At 38.4% G+C, this 22,539-nt stretch overlaps 1 protein-coding gene across 3 annotated transcripts in view; it reads right to left on the bottom strand.

Annotated features, from left to right (window-relative positions):
• TAB2 (TGF-beta activated kinase 1 (MAP3K7) binding protein 2) overlaps positions 1-22,539 on the bottom strand; it is a 68,300-nt gene that overhangs the window by 2,648 nt on the left and 43,113 nt on the right. For 2 of the 3 annotated variants that reach the window (XM_064447007.1, XM_064447006.1), the window contains 5 exons: positions 18,039-18,228; positions 11,096-12,608; positions 3,784-3,944; positions 3,040-3,133; positions 1,627-1,707 (listed from right to left, as the gene is read on the bottom strand). In XM_064447007.1, coding sequence (XP_064303077.1) covers positions 1,627-1,707; positions 3,040-3,133; positions 3,784-3,944; positions 11,096-12,608; positions 18,039-18,140 — 1,951 coding nt within the window. In that variant the 5' untranslated portion in view covers positions 18,141-18,228. Of the gene's footprint in view, positions 1-1,626; positions 1,708-3,039; positions 3,134-3,783; positions 3,945-11,095; positions 12,609-14,491; positions 14,781-18,038; positions 18,229-22,539 lie in introns of those variants that run through there. The other variant, XM_064447009.1, reaches the window with a different exon arrangement.

Below are 22,539 nucleotides of genomic sequence, written 5' to 3'. Positions count from 1 at the left end.
GCAAGAAGAAATGAAAAAAGGTGAAAAGACAGAAGAGTGACTTCTCAAGTCAAGGGTTCCTGGTTTAGACAACGGCAGCAAAGTCTTTTGGCCAATTATTTTGACAGGAGAACATCTCATTACCAAGTAGCCAATTGCAACTCCTGCAAAATGTCAGCGACAGCTTCAGAAAGCACAATGCTACTGATCACAACTGCAAAGAGAACTGTGTTTCATTCTTGTGAACAGCGGTAATTCTGGTTTAAGTCACACCCTACATCATAGCTAAATTAAAACTTAAAATGAACTGAAAATTAAAGTTAATGAAGGAGTAAGATACAGTAGTGATACTTTAAAAAAGAAAAGAGATAAAAATAAGAGGGGCTTCAGAGGTTTATCAACCAGTCAGGGCTGACTTTGCATTTTCAAGATAGGTTGTACCAAATTATTAGACACGTAAATTTGTGGGTTCCTAGAAGATGAATCAACGCAAGTGTTAACTAGTAATAGAAAATTAATTTTAATTTTCTTCTTTGATATGTTAGTTTTTATTTACTGTAAAGGGCACAATGCAATTGACAGAACTTTTGATAAAGTCTTTGTGGTTCAGCTGTAAGATGTGTCTAATAGGACTGTGTATGGATTTAACTTTGCTCAGTATTTTCACTAACAGCTTGGATAAAGGATAAAAAACCCCCCAACACCTTAAAGCATGAAGCACAGTACCAGTTTGGAGGGGGTACAGTCTGGAGGACAAAAGCCCCCTAATTTACCTAGACCATTTTGAAATACAGAATGGTCAGAAACCTGTAAGACAGATTCCATAACAGTCACTGCACACTACAGGGACCAATCTCCCAGACACACACATTATGTGGAGAACTTGTGGAGACAGAAGCGCTGCACAGAAACATTACAGTGGATTATCGATTTCATTAGGTGGTGTGCCTATAGGTCATGGTATGATGCTATCTGCAAACAAGTCAATTTCATTCTCTGCTTTATATAACACACAAGAGGTAATTATTCTGTTTCGTTTAACATCCCAAGGGCAAAATAAAAAGATGCAAAACTTAACGACAAGCAGAACATTCAAGACTGACTAATAAATTCAGCAATACTGACTGCCCTATTGGGCAACTGGGAGTTTTCCTCTTCAAATATCTAAAACTATGTTTATTTAACAACAGTCAGAAGAGGCTTTTATGTAAATTGTGAATACAAAGTCTACAGTAGCCAGGAAGTCCAGTCAGGGTAACCAAACTGAGTTCCTGTAACATGTGAGTAAATCCACTTTTCAACAAGAACAAGTCACCTGAGCGAGTTTCACTCACCCCTAAGCAATGTATCTCACACTCATTTTTAAAAGATGGATGCTTCCATTTACTTAAACTACCTCCAAACATATTATCCATCTTTAAACATAGCCCACTTAATACACTTTTCTTTCCTGAATGTATAACGAGAGAGGAAACAAGAGCAAACAGAAGTATATTTACTTCCAATACAAATAAAATGCGAGGTTCGTATGCTTTTGAAGTAATCTATTTCATAACCAACATTTAAACTAGATTCACTGACTAGAACTTGATAGTAGATGCAAACCAGATACTAGTATTAAATCAAAAAAATTTAACAGTACAGTACCTTTAGGTTTTGGTGGCACCGGACCAAGAAATCCAATATTATCGTAAAAATTATGAATAGCGCTGGGATTAAAATGTGGTCCTAAAAATAAAAAAATGCAGCAGTTTTAAAACTTTAAACTTGGGTAGGAAAGCATATCGGGGCTTTTTTTCGGCAGCAATTCTGAAACAGCACTATTATTCACTTATCACCTTTTCTATCAAGATGTCAATACAGACCTGAGATATTAGTGATGTCAACAGTACACTTGAACTTATTGCCCAAGATATGCAATATAAAGTGAAGTCAGAAACAGAATCCACCAGACCAAGCTCCTTAAATATACTTTTTCTGCCACTCTTAAATATAACAGCTTTTTATTAGTAAATTTTACTTGAGACCTCTTCTAAATTGTAACTATACTGAAAGAGACATGCAATCTACTATGCAGTATATTATATATGCTTAGATTTAATACTTAGAGGAACTGCTAACTCCAATTTACTGTAACAAACAGGTACGAAATCACATGCAATTTGTATATTCTATTTAAGTACAAGTTTTTAGTGCATTACATTCAGCACACCTGTCTACTGTCTCCTTATCTGCAGGTACACTGTCTCAAGGAGAACTTCCATGGCTCATAACTGAACTGATCTAACAGCTCACTGCTGCTGAAAGTGGAAAGCATTAGTCCCTTCCCCTCTCACTATCTCAGTTCTCCTTTCCCATGTTCTCCCTCACATCAGCTGCAGCAAGCTTTTCCAGCAATGCAACATTTTTTGCTTGGCTAGTGAGCAGAATCAGCTCTGCAAAAGGTCTAAAAAGCTAATCCAGAGCCAGAGCACAGTAAGCAGCAGGAGAAGGAGGCAGGAAGAGAGAGGGACCTCTTGTTGGCAGCTCTTGAACTGGCTCATCTGTCTTATAATTTCACCCTCATGACCAAAGGCTGTGTCTCTGAACACAAGGAAAGCAGAAGGAAGAGAGGACACTGGAAGTTACAACTGTACTTTATATTTGCTAACTTGAGAGGCTGAATACAAGACAGAAAAAGTGGAAGACAAGAGAGATGGACGCATATGCATGGCTGTATTAATTTAGAAAACCACTTCTCCCTCTTCTTTGATACTCAAATAGCCAGATCTTTCCCCCCCGGCATTTATTAAATAAAATGGCATCACAAGTTTCTCTCTTCTGAGCCAAGTATGAGATAGGAATGACCGTGGGATTAGGAAAATCATAGAGCCAACAAAAACAACAGGCTTAGAGGACAATTACTTCCATGGTTTTGCTCAAACTAATGTGATGATTTTGCAAATAGTGTGTATACCCATCATTTAGAACACAGATGCTTTTAATACATGCAGACAGTGACAGAAGTGAAAAAAAAATAATCAACATTTACAGTTGCTGATGTACTAAGACATACTGTACCTCTTGCTTGAAAAAGATCAATCTCTTTGGTTAGGCAATCTATGTCTATCTGCAGCTGTCTGTTACAACTTCTTAACTGTTGCATTTCTTCCAGCTGGAAAAAAAAATCTGCCTGTTAGACTAAACTTTCCCATTTTATTATCAGTTATCATTCACGCACAGGTAGACAGCATTTAGTTATTTCAGAAGTGAAGATAAAGGAATCTTCCCTTATAACAACCTCTCTTTTAATGCAAGCATACCCTTACAAAAAGCTTTCAGACCCACTGAATTCTTCTCTCACCAGACTTCAGAGCTGCCTGAACAACTCCAGACTGTGGTCAGGACACAACCAAGGGTCTACCATACCAATGATCTTCTGGCACTGAAAACTGGTGCTTTAATCAGTTTCTCTGATATTGGTGTAAGCATGAGGATCAAAAAATACTTTGTGTGGAAAGCAGTAGGAGTATTAAGTTGTAGTCTAAAACATTAGGTGATCATGCCTTTAAGAACACCTAGAAGGACTACCAGGTCAAACTTTTTATGACTGCCTTTAAAAGCGACACTTCACAAAGCAGTTAGTGAACTGAAAGGTTGTGGTTAAATAAGGCATATTTAGTCTTTACACTGTTTACCAGTTTAGTTCTAGCTATGCTGCCTGTCACTAGTATATTGTCAATATATGAGCAACTGTTCCTTTAATTTATTGTGACAGACCACACTTGTGGTTTAGGTTTATAGCTTACAGACATTTCAACTTACTGATGGAATTTGGGAAACAGAATTCGATCTTTTCAGGCGCCTTCGTGTTAGATTATTCTCCATTTCATTGACCTCTGATTTTAGTTTATCCAACTTTTTCTTTTGAATCTCAAGTTCTCGTTGAAGTCGCTCCATCCTGGCCTTCTGATGTACCAGTAAAGCTGCAATACATAAAGTCCCATTTTATCTACTTTATTATCCTTCACAGGGCAACATCAGATAAAGATGAAAGTTAGTAGTCTTTTGGGAAAATACAGGCAAAAACATTGCTACAAATTGCTTTTCCATTCTCCTCACAAAAAAAATCTCTGCCGTAAGACAGAATGTGTTGTATTTCTGAGAACAGCATAAATCAGTTCCAGATAACAAGCAAATACAATGAGAAAATCATACAACGTAACATACGACCATGCAAAATTCAGCTGTAATCCATAAAAATCTTCTTCAAGAACCCAATCAATCTACAGGAATGACTACCAGAAAACAACAACAAACTTGTCCTTGCATTGTATTCAGCCCAAGCATTGTACAACAGGTAGTATGAGGAGGATTTCAGAGAGACTGCTGCAAGAGAGCACTATATATGCTAGACAAGCATCAAGATTTTTATTTTTATTGCTGTTCGGATTGGAACATAATCCAGTGTTCTTGCCATAGCAGGAGACACCAAATGAAACTAAACCAGAAAGTACTACAGGCAATACTGCTGGCAAACATTGGTTATATTTATCACAGAGGCTGGATTGTATGCCACTGTATCCCTAAACTATGGTGCAGAACCATTGACTCAGCTTCTAATTTCTAACACTGCTTACTATTTGTGAAGAAAATGACATGAGGAGACTTAATTTAGCAGCAATGAAGTTGTTAGCATTTAAACCACTGCTTTTTTAAAGCTATAAAGAACATAAGTAGCAGAAGACGCAATCAAATTAATACAATGTAATGAGTTTATTTCATTAAAGGTAGGTATACTATTAAATATCACCACATGGAGCAGATAACACTGCTTAAAGCATTAATCACCTTCTACAAAAATGAAGAAGTATTTCACTAAATAAACCCGATCATTTCAACTTCTGCACAGTCATTCATTCATCCATTAAATTAGTAATTAATGTAAACTAGGATCAGCTTCACACAAACTATGGATACCTTTACAGCACCGTGGAAATTATAAAAAAAAGTAGCAATAACAAGGTATTTTAAAAATATTGAATTTGCCTCACAAAGTGTTTAAGCAAAACTGTGGCTGGAACGTAGTGTTTAATTAACGACTTCTTCAGGTACCAAAAACCAAGAGGCACTCAAATTTGGTTGGTTAGGCTTTCTGAGTAGTATCTGAGGAAAAACAGCCCATCAAAAAGATGCAACTTTCCACATCTTCAGCAAGCAGAACTGCTCTCTGCTGCAATTCCTGCCTGTTCATTCATTCACACATCCTATTCTGTCTTCCAGAGGTTCTTCAAAAGGAGGAACCATGCCAAACTACTTTTGTACTGTGTTACAGAACTGCAGGGCCTTACTGAGATTCAGTCTAAGCTTGAGTTATATGTGTTCAAAAGATATTGAAATGACAAAGCTGCTTGAGCTTGTGCTCAGTTTTGTTCAAATTAGAGATGTTTGCATAAACAGTCACCTTTATGCGGGGTAGCTACTAGTCACACTACAGTTAAAGTTGCAGCTGTGCTCGTATGTAATATAAAAACATAGTAACTGAAATCTCAAGATCAAGATTTTTGTTGAAGACTTGAATCATCAGGTAAATAGTCTCAGAAGAGAGCCTCCCCTCTTGAAGTGTTTTAGAAAGAGCTGAAGGAACTTTCCCATTTATGAACTCCAGGAGTTCCAAATGTAGCTGCAACTATAAAGAAAGAAAATCAAAGACTACTTTGCCTCTACTATTGCAGGGAGAGTACAAGCCCTTTTTCCTTCTGCACTTTATTTCCACTTCTAGATAGTCTCTTCTATTTTCATTGCCTTGCTATTACCCGAGGCAAGTCCTCAAAATCCAGGTTATTGGTACCTGACCTGCAGCAACACAGCTCTACTGACCACACTTAAAACTCTTCAGACCTGCAAACTATGGATGTGGGCTGCTGGTGAGCAGCCAGTACGCTGGACGTGTTAAGTGCAGAAGAGTGCTACCAGAGGATCTCCAGGACACATGGCATGGTCTCAAGAGTAAGACTATGAGCAAGTCTGCATCTCTGGAGGACTTCACCCTGCCAACCCCCCACCCCCCACCCCCTTTCTTTTTAAGCTACTCTTGTAAAGGCACAAAATCCACAACTTCTCATTTCAATGCTCTCCCACTTCTGTGGTTTAGAAATTAAGCTGTCATTATGGAACCGCACAGGGAGCGGAAGGCACGATGGATGCCCACAGCACTATTACACGTTCTTCATTTTCACATCACTTTCCAGACATGATCCAATTTATTCTTGTAGCAGCTTTGTGACTACTTTACCATTTTACAATTTCAAATCCCAACAGATTTTAAACATATTATAAAATTACCACTATGAAGAAGAACCACTTGATAGTGCTGTGCTAAACTTAGTGTTAAAAATAACTTGGATAAGTGACTAGCAAGACATTGGTTTAAGTGGTGGTTTTCACATAGAGTTTGGTAATTTTGCTTAAATACCAATTTGGCAGCTGTAGGAAAAAATGGGTTGGGGAAGACAATCTCCCCGTATCCCACTGCAGTATTTATTAATGGAAAACAACAATTTAAGTATTCAGCTCCCTCTAGTGTTAATCAGAGCAACTGAAAATGTTACGGAAAAACTGCAGTGCATTTCTGAATCTCATGCAATTCAGCTACTAGATCTAGTTTACACTGTCCATGAGGAGACATTTAATGGTCTTTTTGATAATCCTGCACTTTTTGCGGGAACGGGATTCCACCTATGCAGGCAGCATAGGCACAGCCAAGTTTACGCTACATGGACTACCCTGGAGTACAAGCCAGAAAGCCTCAGGCTTGCACTTGTTTATTCAGTCATCCTTAAAAAGCAGCTATTTACTGTAATCATCCTAGCAAAAGAAGTACAAAGATTGCCTCCTGGACTTCTCATTATTGTACCACAACTGGAATAGATTTAACGTTTAACTTTTTAATTATGTGCAAACAGGGTACTGTGCACATTTAATTTCTTCAACTTCTGCATGTTCACATTCAGTAGATCGGCAAGAAGAATAGTACACTTCAATGCTCTGGCAGATGCCACTGTTTCCTTTCACATTTGAAGGACATTTTCCACAAAAAGGCTGTAAATCAATTACAGGGAGCATGAAAGTATGGAGGACAGTTCACTCTTCCTTTCCTACAGACTTACTCAAACAGGTACTGATTATATTTTAAGTTCCAAAGTGTACGCACAGTTGTTTTCAGTGAATCTAGAGCATCTTTTGTTAAGATTCAAAGCAGATACTGTTTATTATAAGTGTTTCTAAGAAAAAAGCTCATCTAGGCACACAATGATTTCACTCTATTCTACAGACCTATGAATTTATGAAATTTCTTAGTTTGCCAAATATGGAGGAAAGGGAAATTCTGGCAATACAGTTATGCTGTGGCAGTAGGTTCAAGACACATTTATGTATGTGCACATTTTCAAAATCTGTGTTTGAAGCTGCACAAGATCCAGTCAATTAATGTGCATTTAATATGCAATTTCAACAGTTCATATTGTTTTCCCCTCCCTTTCCAATACTCTCTTCATTTAGTTTTTTTAAAAAGAGTGTCACTCAAGAGTAGGGCCTGATATAGAGATCCAAATATAAGGCTGTATTTTTTTTTTCTTAAATCACATGATGTAATGAGCTTAAGGCCCCTTGGAGCATGGGGCACAGCTGCATCTCATTCAAGTCTTTTTTTTAAAAAAGATCTACAAGGACTGGTTAGGATGTTAAGGAATTTGTTTCCTGCAGCTTTTTTTCCCTTTTGAAATTTTTAAAAAGCTCCAAGAAACCAAAGCAGGAACTGTGCAAGATGTCAAGTTACTGAACTAGTTTATCAATTAACATATTTAAAAACAGTGGCAAGAATTGCTAAGTAAACATACATCCACATACATACCTATTATTGTCACCAATGATTAAGTCTAACTATGCATACCGTTCCCTCCCCAAGTTAAAGAAAATATGAAAAAAATCAGGCAGTCAAAAGCCAAAGAGTATTGAACTAAGGGACTTAAGCCCTCTAGTATGAAAACGTCAACCTAAAGATTTTATTATACAATTATGTATTTTCTTGGTAGGATGCCTGCCCATTACACAGATGGAACGCTATATGCAGACTGAGCAACTATTAAATAATTGTTTAGCCTCACTATTCAACTAGCATGCATCGTAAGTGTACATCACAAAAACATTTCTAAGTACAGAATTTTCCATTTCTAACAAGATTTGGCTTTTTCATCCATAAATCACTTTATACTACAGTAGATTATATATTGAAATCTCAGATAATTACTTCATATTAATAAAAATTATTATAAATCGAAATCTCTGCTAAGTAACAGGAACTGATACTCCTGTACACACACAGAACTGATACTAAATAGCTTCGCATTAAAAGGCATCCTCTTTTGGCTGTCCTTCTGAGCACGCACCTAGCAATTCTTTTCTTACAGCATTAATTCTCCCTGACTTCAGCAGTGGATGAGTGCTCTCAATATTTCCACAAGCAAGCCTGCAGTATCTCAAACTGGAATCCAAGAAAACCAGAAACAACAATTAGCAATCACTTCTGAAAAGTCTGGTGATGGTGAGTTTCTTAGCATCACAAAATCAAGTGGCAGGGATATAACCTATCATTCCAGGGTAACTACATTGATTTTATCTGAGCAGTACCCTACACCTTTTCCCATCATATAACCTCCAGTTCTGGCAGCAAAAAAGATGGAGATCTGTGGCAGCCTTCTACTACCTAATGTGACTGACTTGGGAAGAAACCCACAAATCTAATCATGGAAAGAAGCTGGAATGCCTACACACACCATAACTGAAATAAAGCTTCTCAGGTAGCAGGCAGCAGCACTTGCAGATAGGTCCAGCATGCCTTCTGTTCTCTTGGGTTGCACCATGCATACAAATGTACTTCACTGGAACAAAGTAAAGGAAATCTCCTTTGACACCAAAGCAACTCCACCTTCCACATTCCTTCTACCCCAAGCCAGTTTCAGTTCTTCCTGCCAAGATAAGGAGCATTCTGGGCAGAAATGGAAAAGCTGATGAAAATACATTTTTCTCTAATCATGGCCAGAGAAACTACTCATCTGTTTTGGTTAAAATTAAAATGAGATGAGCACCTAGCATGGAAGGTTTTTTTGCAGAGTCTGGCTATATTATAAGCAGCTTAAAACATGGCCTCACAACAGAAAGCATCAAGTAACTTAAATCCCTTTTAGTCTCTAACAGAAGAAAAACCACCTCTACATAGAAGATTCAAGTTTAAAAGCAATAATGAGGACCTCCAGATACCAAGATCATACAAGTAAGTATCACACACGTCAGCTTTTCAGAGATCGAAACAAAAATTTAAAAATTACTGCACTTGTTGCAGCAGAAATAGAGCGACACATGTCAGAAGTCCCAAACACTTCTTAATGTAAGGAACTTCAGAAGCATGAGTGTACTTTATAGGAACTAGTGAAAAGTCCCTAAAGCTGCACCAGCCCACATCACGCATCTAAAAACTGCATCTATGTCTTGGCTTTGGGGACAACTGGATTCCACAGCAGGTATGAGCCACTCAACACTTAGGAACACTAGAAGCTGCATATCAGAAACAGGCATCGCAAGCTTGCCACAGCTTGATTAACTGGATGCTGATACCTGCAGCCTGTAGAGATTGTGCAGGAAGTCAGGTTACAATAGCCATCACTACCAGGGGTACAAGAGATGAAGAGCTCGACCTGGTAGAAGTCAATCCCGTCAGACAGGCAGAATAGGAGAAAGGGACACCCTTCCCCAACAAGTACTTAAAATGCAGAATGCTTGGGAAGCAAGTGCATGATCTAGAAGAGTATTGAAAGCCTAAGGAGAAGATTTTGATTGCTTAATTTCTGGGTATCTAAAGTCTTATAAGACTAAAACAGCCAGCCTTCAGAGTGAGGAAAGGAAATACCACTCTGGAGGGCAATTGGTTTTGCTTATCTACAGATGAATAATTTTTTGAAGTTCTTTAACTCTTCATTGATTGTAAAAGACAGTCTAGGATGATTAGCTTTTTGGTTTTGACACCTAACCTTTAGACACTTGAGTTAGGATTGATTATTCTCTCACCAAAGATATAATTATATCCAGAAGCAGTGCACAAGCTATAAGCAGTATTTTATTTATTTCATTACTATAGTACTCCAGATGCAGACCAGGCTTCCAGTGTCCTGATCACTGACCTTGCTTACACAAAACGACTAAATTAATCTGAAGAACATTTAGAGTGATCATGGAGCAAGCCAGTTTTTTAATACTAAATGGTTTGCTAAGTCCAAAGAGAGCCAATAAGGTAAAAGAGAAATTATTTTCACAACCTGTCCTGTATACTGCTTAAATATCTTAAGACTCATTCAACATCTTTATACAAAAAGTCCACAGGAGGGTTAATAAACCATCATATTGGTAATAAAAGCATAGAAACCCATGAAAACAGAAGAAAGATTAACACGTTGGGTTGCCATATCATGTATTTTAAGTTTTACCCTCCCATTACCACTGATCCGTTAAAATAGCTTTCTTTGGCGCAGTGCTCCTTCTCACATTTTATAATATAATAGAAGTAAATATCAAGACTAAACATTTTGTTGTCATGCACACATTAGGAAACAGAGGCCAACACTTTTTCCCACTAATTGTTTTCAAAGCCTGCTTTTCTTGCTTCTTAACACTCGCAAAAAGAAAAAAACGGGAACATTATCCAATGGAAACAGTATCTCAACTGATTCGAAGATCTGCCAGTAGACTTCTAACTTTAAATTGTTAGGACAAATTGAACAAGCTTAGATGTTTCTTTCAGAACAACATGAGAATGAGGACACTGACTCCATTAAACAGATAACATATCTACTTAAGACAAACAGAAGAATTATCTCCAAGTATTCAGTTACACGTCTTCACCATAAAAAGAAATCTATGATTTGCTTATAAAGCTTTTTTGTTTATTTAGGAAATGCTCATGAATGCTGAAGTTGAAGATACTGTATTAACATCACAAAGGTTATAAACTGTTTCCTGTTCTGTTATCTACATACTGAATTGACAACCTGGCTGAAATCTCTACTATTTATATTAAGAGTATTACCTTGCGTGTAGGCAGCATCATCAGATCCCATACTCGATTTCCGTGCATCACTGATCCTATCCACATGTGCTAAAACAGGGTCAGTAAGATGCTGAATACCCTCTGGTTCAACATAGTGATCAGGAAGGTTTAGAAGGTTTGTAGGTTCAAAGGTTGGGGACACTACCCCTGGGGAAACTGCAGGGGGCTTATTTGGAGAAACTGTAATTTTAAAAGTATATTTTGTGTTAGGCTGCGTAACCACCACTCGAGGAGAGGTTGCAGTGGTACTGTTGCCCACTGCTCGACTCTTGGGTGGATGGTGATGAATAAATGCAGGACCCATGCTTACTTGACCAGACATATTCCTAGAAGTGGTAGATACTCCTGGATTTGTCGATATGAAAAGCGTGGGCTGGTTCCGCACCACTTGATCATCTCCTGCTGTGGCATTTGCTGAAATGTAGACCTTGGGCTGACTGCGTGTAATCACTTCATCAGTATTTGGAGGACTGGCCGATATGTAAACAGTGGGCTGACTTCTACTTAATGTCTGGCTGTTGAGGGAAGAAGGAGTAGTGGAGGTGCGAGGGCCAGTTGAGCGCAACTTAGAAGTACTGTTTCTTTGTGGTGGTTCAAGTTTGATTTCAATTTGGTTTTTGCGAGGTCCTGTGGATATATTCTGAATGTTGTATTGGCTATGAACAGAGGATTGTGAGCTACCAGATGAATGAATCATAGGTGCTTGTGGAGTAGTAGGAGAACTGATAGGCATATAGACATGAGAAGTCTGGTGGCCTTGCTGATTTGGCTGTGTTGAGTGTTGTGATGAGGTATGTGGCGTAGTACTGGATGTAGGAAGAGTAGTCCAGGGACTTGGCTGCGAAGGCTGGTAGACTTGCTGAGGGTGCATAGGATTAAACTGAGATGCCCAGCCTGGCTGCTGCTGTGTCTGTCGAGCTGTACCACTAGGAGCTGTGATGTAAGGCCTAATATAGATAGAATTTCCCTGTGGACTGTTAAGTACAGGAGGAGGTACACCATGTATGTGCAAAGATGTAGGGGTATTGCGACCAGGCTGAATATTTGGGGCTAAAGTTACCATAATGGGGTTGAATCTGGGTGTTTGTTGAGACAAGTTAGATACTCCTTTGCTGCCAAGGTGAAATCCAAGATGCTGCCCTGGATTAGAAGTACTAACTGTGTTACCCATCCCAAAGACATTAAATCCTTGTGGAACCTGCGCAGGTGCTGTCTGTGGTTCCTGCTGAAACAGTTCATTGTTGGACTGAGTGGTTTGAAGGTGTCCATCACTAACGCTGTGAGCTAGAGTCCTACTTCCATTCATTCTACTTCCTTCTCTTCCATGGTGATATACGTTCTGTGACTGCAAATCCAAATTAAGAGATGTCATGTGATTTCGCAATCCAGGAATCCCAGAATCATCCGAAAAGCCTAGGTCTCCTTCACCGTAGAGATATTTTGTGCTCTCCTGAGAGAGAACTGCACAACAGGCATCCAGATTATTGTTATTCTATAAAAGACAGATGAAAGTTTGACATTACTGATAAAATACAGTCAGTTAGATATATATGCATCATGGAAAATTAACAACGTAGTAGCGAACAAAGCTTTAGGGGGTTGGCTAGCATAGCTGCTACACATGCACAAGGGCCTTGCATGTGAGGCTTACTGTTTTGAAAGCAGCGACTCAGTCACTGGGACTAAGGGCGGAGATCTGCATTGCTGCTGAAGCAATGACAGGGAGATCTTGGACCTTGACAAGCTAACACCATACATAATGATACACCTTGGATGAATACATATGCTATTCCTTCTCTATTTCAGAACATCTTCAGCAATGACCAAGTCTCTGGCTTGAGGGGGAAAATGACAGAAGGAATGGATTCACAGCACCTGTATATTACTGGTTAATAATTTAAAAACAAATATGAAAATACATGTTTATTTTAAATGTTTCCCCAAACACTTCAACACCAGTTATGCATTACCTCCTGCTGAAAATGGAAAGTAAATCTTACGCAGAGAAGAAACATGCTGACCCAAGGAGTTTTACATGATTTCAGAAAAAAACCCACCAAAATTAAATTTATATGAATACAGCAGGATTACTCTTTTGCAAGATGAAACTATTAATGGAAAACCCAGGGAACATTTGTACTTTTATTTTAAACCACTGCTTGCAAAGCTTTTAAATACTTACATTTGTACAAAGTTACTTTGTAAAACCTGTAATAGGATGACTTCGAACAAAAACCACAATCTAGCTAGCTTGCTTTTTAAGAACATTTCAGAAGCAAACTGCTAATCCCTCTTCTCTTTTTCCACATGTTTAGTAATATTGTACTCCAGTCTTTCCAATTTAGTTTCCTACATAAGGATTTTTAGAAAAGAGTGAACATGCATCAGTGGCATAATTTGTTAATATTGTGCTCAGTCCATATTACATTTCTTGCAGAACTCCCCCTTCGACCCCCAAGACAAAGGTTAATACTTTCAGCCAGAAAAGAACATGTTAAGACCCAGTAATTATTAAAACTAAATAGGTGTCAAATTCATCTAGCACACAGAAACAGTTACTAGAAAGAATATGTATGATCAAGGGAAAAAACTGCATATGCCAAGTAGTAGTATTATCAGTTAGTTGAAGAATAACACAAGCAAGATAAATCGATCCATGCTACATGCTTTGTATCAAGTTGTTGAACTAGCAGACAGCAGTTCTCATCCTTCAATGAGGATGAGAGGTTAGAGTGTTGTGCAGACACAGCAAGACTGTCTCTACCTTAGATTAACAAAAAAACCCACAAAAAAAAAGAAAAAAGGAAAAAAAAAGAAAAAGCACAGACATGACAGAAGTGGGAGAGGGACGACAAGGCTAAACTCCACGCACAAAACCAAAGCTATGTGTTCATACAGGCCAGATGCAGTTCTGAATTCTTAAAAAAAAAATATCATCCTACAAAAAAATCTCAGCCACAAAACCTTTTAAAATAACAGGATTCCCAACAGGCTATCTAACTAGACAGCTGTATATAAGGATTGTTGCAGAAAAGTCTTTAGAGATATGAAAATGGGTCAAATTGATGGTATGCATATCAGCTCTAGTTTGGAATAAGCACCAGAGGACAAAGTATTCAAATGAAGTTAGTAGTGAAGAAAAGAATCACACACAGACAGAACGGTGGGTAAGAAAATAAAAGAACAATAGCCTTGTATTTGTTGCAAAGGAGTAAAGGGAGCCAGAAAAGGAAAAAAGATAGGATGCCACAGAAAAACAAGCTAGAAAGATCTTAAAGGCAGATTTTGCATGTACTTAAGTGAATTAAAATTATTAACAGAAAGGCCAAAAATACCAAACCAAAAAGGAACAGGCCAAGCTTGCAAGGCCCTTACATTCAGCTTGAATGCATTTCTTTGGACAATTTTTTTTCTTTTTTAAGACTGCATCAAATAAATTCCAAAATTTCAGTGACGTCAATGAGCAAATTGGAGAACTCAAAGGGGAAACGGGGGCACATGGAACCCCTGGCATCTTCTGGCTGGCAGAGGCAGAGTTTCAACCGCTTCTAGCTCTTTACAGATCAGAGAACCGGTTGATGGCAGAACTGAGCATATTCCAGCAAAACAATACCCCTCATCTTAGCTCTGCCCATGTCCCAATTGAGTTTAAAATGTTGGCACCCTGAAAGAGAAAGAAAAAAAAAGAAAGAATAAGAATGTTGGAGGGAAACAAGGAAGCAAGGAGAGGACGTAGACTTGAGGAGCAGGTAGTTATAGAATGCTCCAGACACAAAAAAGAACAAAAGGGGACAATGTCCACAGACTGGGGACACTGCAGTGACTCCTCTAAATGAGAAGGAGAGCGCTGAATGCAGGAGGCTTGTTGGGAAGAATGGAGGGATGCAAAACTTTTCAGGAACATTCAGTGCTGTCAGCCCAAGAAAGCAATAAAACATTTTACTCCCTAGATTACACAGGTTTAAACTTCATCCTATTATAGTTTTGGTGGTCCTCTGTTTTTAGTGTACTAGGTATTGTTCAGATATTTCAACAGTGGGCTATTCGCCTCAAGACACTTACATGCTGTTTATCCTTAAGGTTTTCATTATAAGCATATAATGCTATAAATCTTCCATTAAAAACAAGCTGAAAGTGTTTGGCTGAATAAATTCAAGAGAAGAGGACTGAATTATCTGTATGGTTTTCCTGCACAATTCACAGTGATCTGAAGAAGCTTTTCTTGTTATAAAAGCTTCTTGTCAATATGATTAAAAACTGCGTAACTGCTTCAACTCTTTCAGGTTCTCTCCTGGGATATCTTATTCCTCCTGATTTAAAAGCAGCTTCACCTTGACAAGAAGCTTGCACATTAGGTATTGTAGGGGCAAGGCAAATGCACCATTTCTTAGACCCGCTGATGCCCTTACGTACTTATCTCTGACCTAAACCATAGTTACTGCATTTATCATAAATTCCTTCCACTATGCTCAACTGCAAGAAGGCAAAACTCAGGATTCAGACACTGTTCCAGCAATATTGCAAACACATGCAAAAATAGTCTCAAATTCTGCTGTCCAATCTTTACCAACAGTCCAAGTACAAAATTTGTTGGTTTAAAGGGGTCATGTTAGGCTTCTTTTTTTACAAAAACACCCCCAAAATCCCCCCAAACCCCCCACTATCTCAGAGGAGTAGCATAGCTAGAAGCTGATTCAGAGAAACCAGAGCTCATGAAATTTCAAAGAACCACCAACTTGACAGGATTTTGGGTGAGTCTTAGCAGCTCTCAGTTAACAACAAAAAAGGTAGTTTCTAGTGTATCAAATTAGCGTAGTAATATTGCACATATGGAAAACTACTCTACAGAATTTTTGAAAAATGCTCTTATGAAAGCTGACCTAAAACACTCCCCTCAAAATCTAAACCATTCTCCCATATCTCTATAAATCCATGGAATGTACAGTCATGTTTTCTTCAGTTACAAGGCTCCTTTTTATAAAAAACAAAACCCTACTATATCTACTGTATTCCATGTTATGAAGACTGCTGGGTCTCTCAAGAGCCGAATATTAGTTTAAAATTTACCAGGAATTACATTCAAGAAGTGATTACTAATGCATTCACACTGTCAAGTCCATTGACCTTGCTCAACAAGTAGTTCTCATGTTTGAAGAGCAACACTCTACTTGTAGTATAAGAATTAGAGTAATCCTACCGAGAACTAATACAGAAACGGCTGTGTACAATCCTGAAACAAATATAGGCAATTTAGAGTCTGGTTCAGTTTTCTCTTCAGCTAAATAGAGACAAAGGGTTGGGGAGGGCCTGAAACTTCACAAGCCCTGAGCAGAATTTTGCCCTCTTGCAAATCAAAAGCAATTCTCTGAAGAGAACTGCACTTTTCACAGCTTGTTACTCCAGTATGAGTAAATCATGATAAAGTCTTGAAAATATGAACATTAAATTGGCACAGTCACACTTCTATTCCCAACAGCACAAACACTGTGTTTGGATGCATGTGTGTGTGACTACATACTTTTGTAAGTATACACATATATGTATTTTATAAATAAAAATACATATAAAAAGACAAACAAATATGATATTAAGAATGTTGAATCATAGCCATGGATGTCCTAGCTATCATCCAGAGACAGCTAGCTTCTGGGAACTCATGACCTTTTTTTTCCTTCTCCAATCAAGTTGTGTATACTGATGATCAGTACGAATATTCAGACAATCCTCTTATTATCCAGAGTACTCAAAGGTTGAATACCTTAGATAATGAAAAAATCCAATCAGTATGGATGCTTTGGGATCACTGGAAAATGCAAAGCAAACACATTCAAGCAACACAGTTAAGTAAGTCTACCAGCATTTGTTAACTCTAGGCTTTCAGGTGTCCCTACACCAGGCTTTGGATAGGCATACTTAATTTATCTCCTGTGTAATCAACATGATATTATAGAGCAGAAGTTGACACAAAATATGGGCATGTAGGTATTCTGACAGTGGCAGTATAGAAAACAGGTAGCTGGAGGTAGAAGTTGATGATATGGCAGTCCATAGCCTTAGCACGAACTGCAGTACCAGACAAAAATGCTTTGTTACTTCCAAGCCCGACAGAAATCCATAATTAGCAGTATGGACTCCAAAGCTACAACAAAACAAAAGGAAGTCCATCTGGCAGCCAGAGTCCATCTGGCAGCCAAAGCCCTAGGAAACACTGGGCAAAAGCACACCTATGCATCACACCCACTCAGGTCTAACAGGGTGGATGCTGGGCCACAGCCACCTAGTCCTGCCTGACTCAGGCTCGCTCAGGCAGAGAACTTGTGTGTGCCCACATTACACTCGTAGGCTCCCTGCTGAGGAAGACACGCAAGGCCACTAGCTCTGGCTCTGCAGGCCAAGGGAGCTGGGCGTGGAAAGCAACAGGGCCAACCTGCATGCAGGCAGGAGCCCACTAATTGCCTTGATGCCTGATGGAGACTGGGTAGGAAAGTTGCTTCTGGACCTGCCCTGAGCCTCAAAGCAAAAACAAAACCCCAAAAAAAAGAAAAAAGCAAAAGAAAAAGCCGCATCTGTGTCCCTGCTGGACTCAGGTTGGCTTTGCATCCCTCCTTTTGCAACAGTTAGTTTTGGCTCTTGAGATGGCCAAAGGCATGAACATACTGATTGGCGAGACGGTAGTCTCCATGCACACGCTGATTTACAGGCTGTTTTACCTTGGGCCGCCATGATTAGACATGGAAAAAGAGAGGCCAATTTAACACTTAGCTTGCTGTGCAACATGAAGAAATTGGCTGTGTATATTTGTCTCACTCAAAATGGAAAAAGGAAAGAAAAAAATCTGCTCTGCTTTCAAAGGAGACATCCATACATAATGCTTAAAATAAGCAATACTGCTTACTCGTACAGTCATTAACAGAACACTGACCTGTAACATGCATCTGGACACAACACCTTCAGGTACCTCAGGAAACTTCTGTCGCAGGTCATGTAAAACCTGAATATCAATTTGCTGGCTTCCTTGGGCCATTCGTATATTGCCTGGTCAGGATCGTTTTTCAACAGGCAGTTTTAGGCCTTAGTAAAGGAAGGACTCATCTCTTCTGTCCCAGCATTTTCTGCAAGAGGAAGGAAAGCCTTAAGACACTGAAAGCAGGCACTTTTGATGTAACAATACCCAATAAAAAACAACCCCAAAAAGCAACACACAAAACACCCCTTTCCAATTATAAAATCTAAGCCTATATTTTATGTCAGTGTTTTCTCACGTGACTTCTCTGGCTAACTAGTTGTCTTTCACACACTCATAACCTTGAAAATTGCCCATTTATAGACACATCTCCTCATCAGTTAGTTTCTATCTTGGTTTTTGTATTGACATTATAAAATACGTTAAGAATGAAACATACTTGGTTTATCACATTATTAAAATTAATGGTTTTAAGAACAGCAAATGTACTTATTTAAAACACAAGTAAACACAAAGAAGTCCACATCAAAAATAGGAAGACAGTGTTCATCCAGCTTTTGAGTGCACCTACACTGTTACTTTTATCATCACTGTTACTGTTTACTATCAGTACATTGTTGCTAGAAGTTCAGGTTTTTTAAGTTTCAGGACTTACTGGCAATAGTCTACTTGTTTTTCACCCAACATACTTAAAAATATACTGAGTTTATGACCAGAAGGAAATAACCCTCTAACAACTCAGGTTTCTTCAATAAATTCAGTTTCTTCTTTGAAGAAAATGATGAAGAGTTATAAATAAGATTGTATCACAATCACCTCGTCAACACATTTATAGAAATTTATCTGTCCTTGCCATATGATGTCCACAGGCTTTTACCAAGAACAACTTCTACGAATTAAGTTTGGAAGAATGCACCTATGTGTTAAGCAATGGAATGATATCTTCTTCATATAAAATATTACAAATAAATGTGACCATATGGTTTATAAAAAACCCAAAGCAGTCAACTCCAACGTTCATTTACCTCTTAAATTAGCAAATCTTATTCAAACATTTCGATCAACTTACTCATTTTCTCCTCCCCTTCTCTACATGCTTTTCTTTTTCCTTTGCCTCATATCCAACATGTGCTATTACCCATGTGCTGACTCACAGCAACCTGCAGCAGAGACCTGCCTCCAGCACAAGGCACCTGTATGTGGATCCCATCAACCTTTCCCAACAATCCCACTGGCAGACTCACTTTATAAGTGAGCCTATGTGCTTATGTTTCTGTACTTTTATGTACTAAAAAGGGACTAGTGGCAAATTAATTGAGGAGCATTAATCACAATCTTCTAGTGCATTAACACCACTTGCGATTCAAATGTAATGTAGCATGATGCCACAACTTCTCCTGAGACTGAAAAGATGGAGAAAAACCTGCAAAGAATTGATGGGAAAGCACAAAGTACATAATTTTCACTAGTTATGACAAGACAGGCATAATACTATTTTAGGATCACTGAACCACTATATTATATGCTAGTCCTGAACCACTCTATTATAAGACATTTTCAACTCCTGTGTCTTCTCTGGTCTGAACTGATACAATTACCAGTCAACTGGTAATTGGTGTGAACCAGAACACCTCCAATAACAGGTGAACATGGTCTGAAAAGCAACACATTAAGCAGTTCAACTGTCTGCCAACAATTTAAGAATAGCTCAGAAAAAAGAAAACCCAAAACAACCCAAAATACATGTTGATCTGAAGATTCCATCAATTTGCACTACACATGGAAAAAAGCAACTTGATAGCTAATAAAATAGTGAAGGCTGAAAGTCCTAAGAATATGCTAGTAAACATCTGCTCATTAATTTTAGTCCCATAAATCCCATCTTCTCCGATATAATCAAAATACATAATTAAAAATGCACAAACAGAAATTTTTGTTGCAATGTTCAGAGATATTTTGATAAAACGTATCACTATCCTACCCACAGTTTTTAGGGCACATAACACAATATTCCACTATCGAAAACAGTACCACATCTTCCAAAAACCCTAATGTATGACAAGTACCAGCCAAGACTGCTAGAACTGGCAACACAGGTTATGATATTCCTTCCCAGCATACACATTTTGTTTATCTGACTATCCAAGTTCAGCATCCCTTCTCTTTGTGTACATTATTAATGGAGTCAGAGCAGCCCAACTCTTCAGGAGCTAGGAAGTCTGGCTCCCTTCAGACCTTTATGATTAAAAAAAACCAAACACCCTAAACAAATAACTATCTGCAAAGAGGTGACCAGTATGAAGATCTGTGAAAATAGCAGGCAAGACAGGATTTTGTGGAGTCCTATAGAAGTAAATTAAAAGTAGTGAGCACACATTTAACATGAACAGTCACAGCATGATTACAGTTTAAATACACACCTGCAATAACCCTGCACAAATTTACTCTGCATATACCAAGACTGCTATGTATCTCAAAGGGGTAGAGAAATACCAAAGACAACTGCTACATAAAGCGCCTTTCGGCTGCTACTATCAATACCCAAGATCACTAATTTAAAGGTAGCATGAATACCCCCTAAACAAGCTGTGGTCATACTTTAGACTGGAGTTTAGACACACCCCAGGGGTCTCAGAAACCACACCACTGGACAAGCAGAGGATCAAAATATTTTGTTTTGAACAACTCAAGCTATACATTTTACAAAGAACCATGTTCAAAAGCCAACTGATGGAGCAAATCTTGGCTTACACAACTGAGAAAAATCACCCTGGCCAGACAGAAACACAAGTAAATACCTCATGTGAAACAAAAAGCAGTAATTTATTTTCTACCAGAAAAAGTGTCAGGCTTTTACCTGTTACAGAGAAAAGCTATATTAAACATAACATTAATATGGTTAAAGTAAGAATTGCAAAAGTTAAAATGAAGTAATGAAACAGCTTTAAACAAATTCAAGTACTGCAGAGTTCCTTTCCCCTCCCATGCATTGGCCAGCACCATGTTCAGTATGTACATACACTGTTAAAATTATGCTAACGCCTGTTTACATTTACTCAGGTTTAAAGCAAGCAATTCATGAAGGTTTGGGAACAAAGAATGCTGTAGGAGTCCTTACAGTCTCAGAGCAAATGCCTGTTCACTACAGCAGACCCAAGGGAAAAGCTGCTGATCCAGACAGAGCACACAAGCTTCATCCAGAGCAGAGAGCAGGCCCTTGAGGAGCACACAGCTGCACACACCCCTGAAAGCACCTTTAGCAGCTCTCTGCCCTCCACCTGGATTAACAGCTACTGGAGATCCCACTCCCAGTTGTTTGAAATACATGCCCTCAGACCGAGAACAGGAACTTCTCACAAAAATCTTACATTCTTAAACTCTGAAAATGTCAACTCTGTGGCAGTGGTAGCACAGTTTTAAAAATGAATTAATCCATGCTTCACTAAAAACACACACCTGTTATTTCTTCAATGGTTTAGAACACTAGAGAAATCAGAGCAGTGACAAAACACTACTGATCTTACACTTTTTTAAGCAACTGTTAAGAAATACACTGCTCAGCAGAGGGAAAATACCCCAACAAATTAAGCAAATAATTCAACTGCTTATCAGTGATAACTGCACTGTAATGCTTTGCTAATTAAATTCAAAGCTGGCAAGATCCCAGCAAGTCCAGAAAAACACACAGGATTCAATTAACAAGAAGGGAACTGGTTTACCTTAGTTCAGTATCAAAAGTCATTTTTCCACTCTTCTTATACTGAGTAGCCCGTTAAATTTACTGCTAAACAAACAGTTAACCCCCCCAATCCTCCTAAGACCTCTGATTCCCCCCCCTTTTCTCTAACCTACATTAAAGGAACCACACCACAATATACTATATCATTACTGGAACAGTAAATTCTATACTCTCCATCTCAAATTCCCACTACTGTACTAAAACATTTGTATTTACTCTTTATATAAAATATAAATTTTGTCTTATGTATGAGGTTGGCAAAATAGCACCTTCACATGGAACTGCATGGAAAAAGATTCATGTATCCCCTCTTCATGAAGAGGACAGAATAGATTAAAAAATGTTATTTAAAACCAGGAGAGCATTGCACATCACCCCACTGCTTCATTTCAGTAAAATACATTCTATTCTAGCTTATTTTTCAGTGCCTGTAGTCTTGATAAAACACACAATGACCACAATTTCCATTTATTACTTTGAAACAGCATGAAAGTATTATAATTACCTTACAATTCAAATAACTGCTGCAGAGAAGCTGACTCATGGGCCATAATCCAATGTTTGCAAAATCCAATTATTTGTTGGTAGCATGCAATACTTGGGAGACTGACTATTGTTATTTTACTATTGCACTTTTAAGTTTGGGTGGCTTAGCACCAAGAAGATGCATGCAGTTAGCGTAGGAAGAGCTAGAATTAACATGTACTCTATCATTTTACT

Source organism: Phalacrocorax carbo, chromosome 3 (genome assembly GCF_963921805.1).
Source record: "Phalacrocorax carbo chromosome 3, bPhaCar2.1, whole genome shotgun sequence".
NCBI lineage: Eukaryota > Metazoa > Chordata > Aves > Suliformes > Phalacrocoracidae > Phalacrocorax > Phalacrocorax carbo.
Note: the sequence above shows the minus strand (reverse complement) of the source record. Positions and strands in the feature narration are given on the sequence as shown.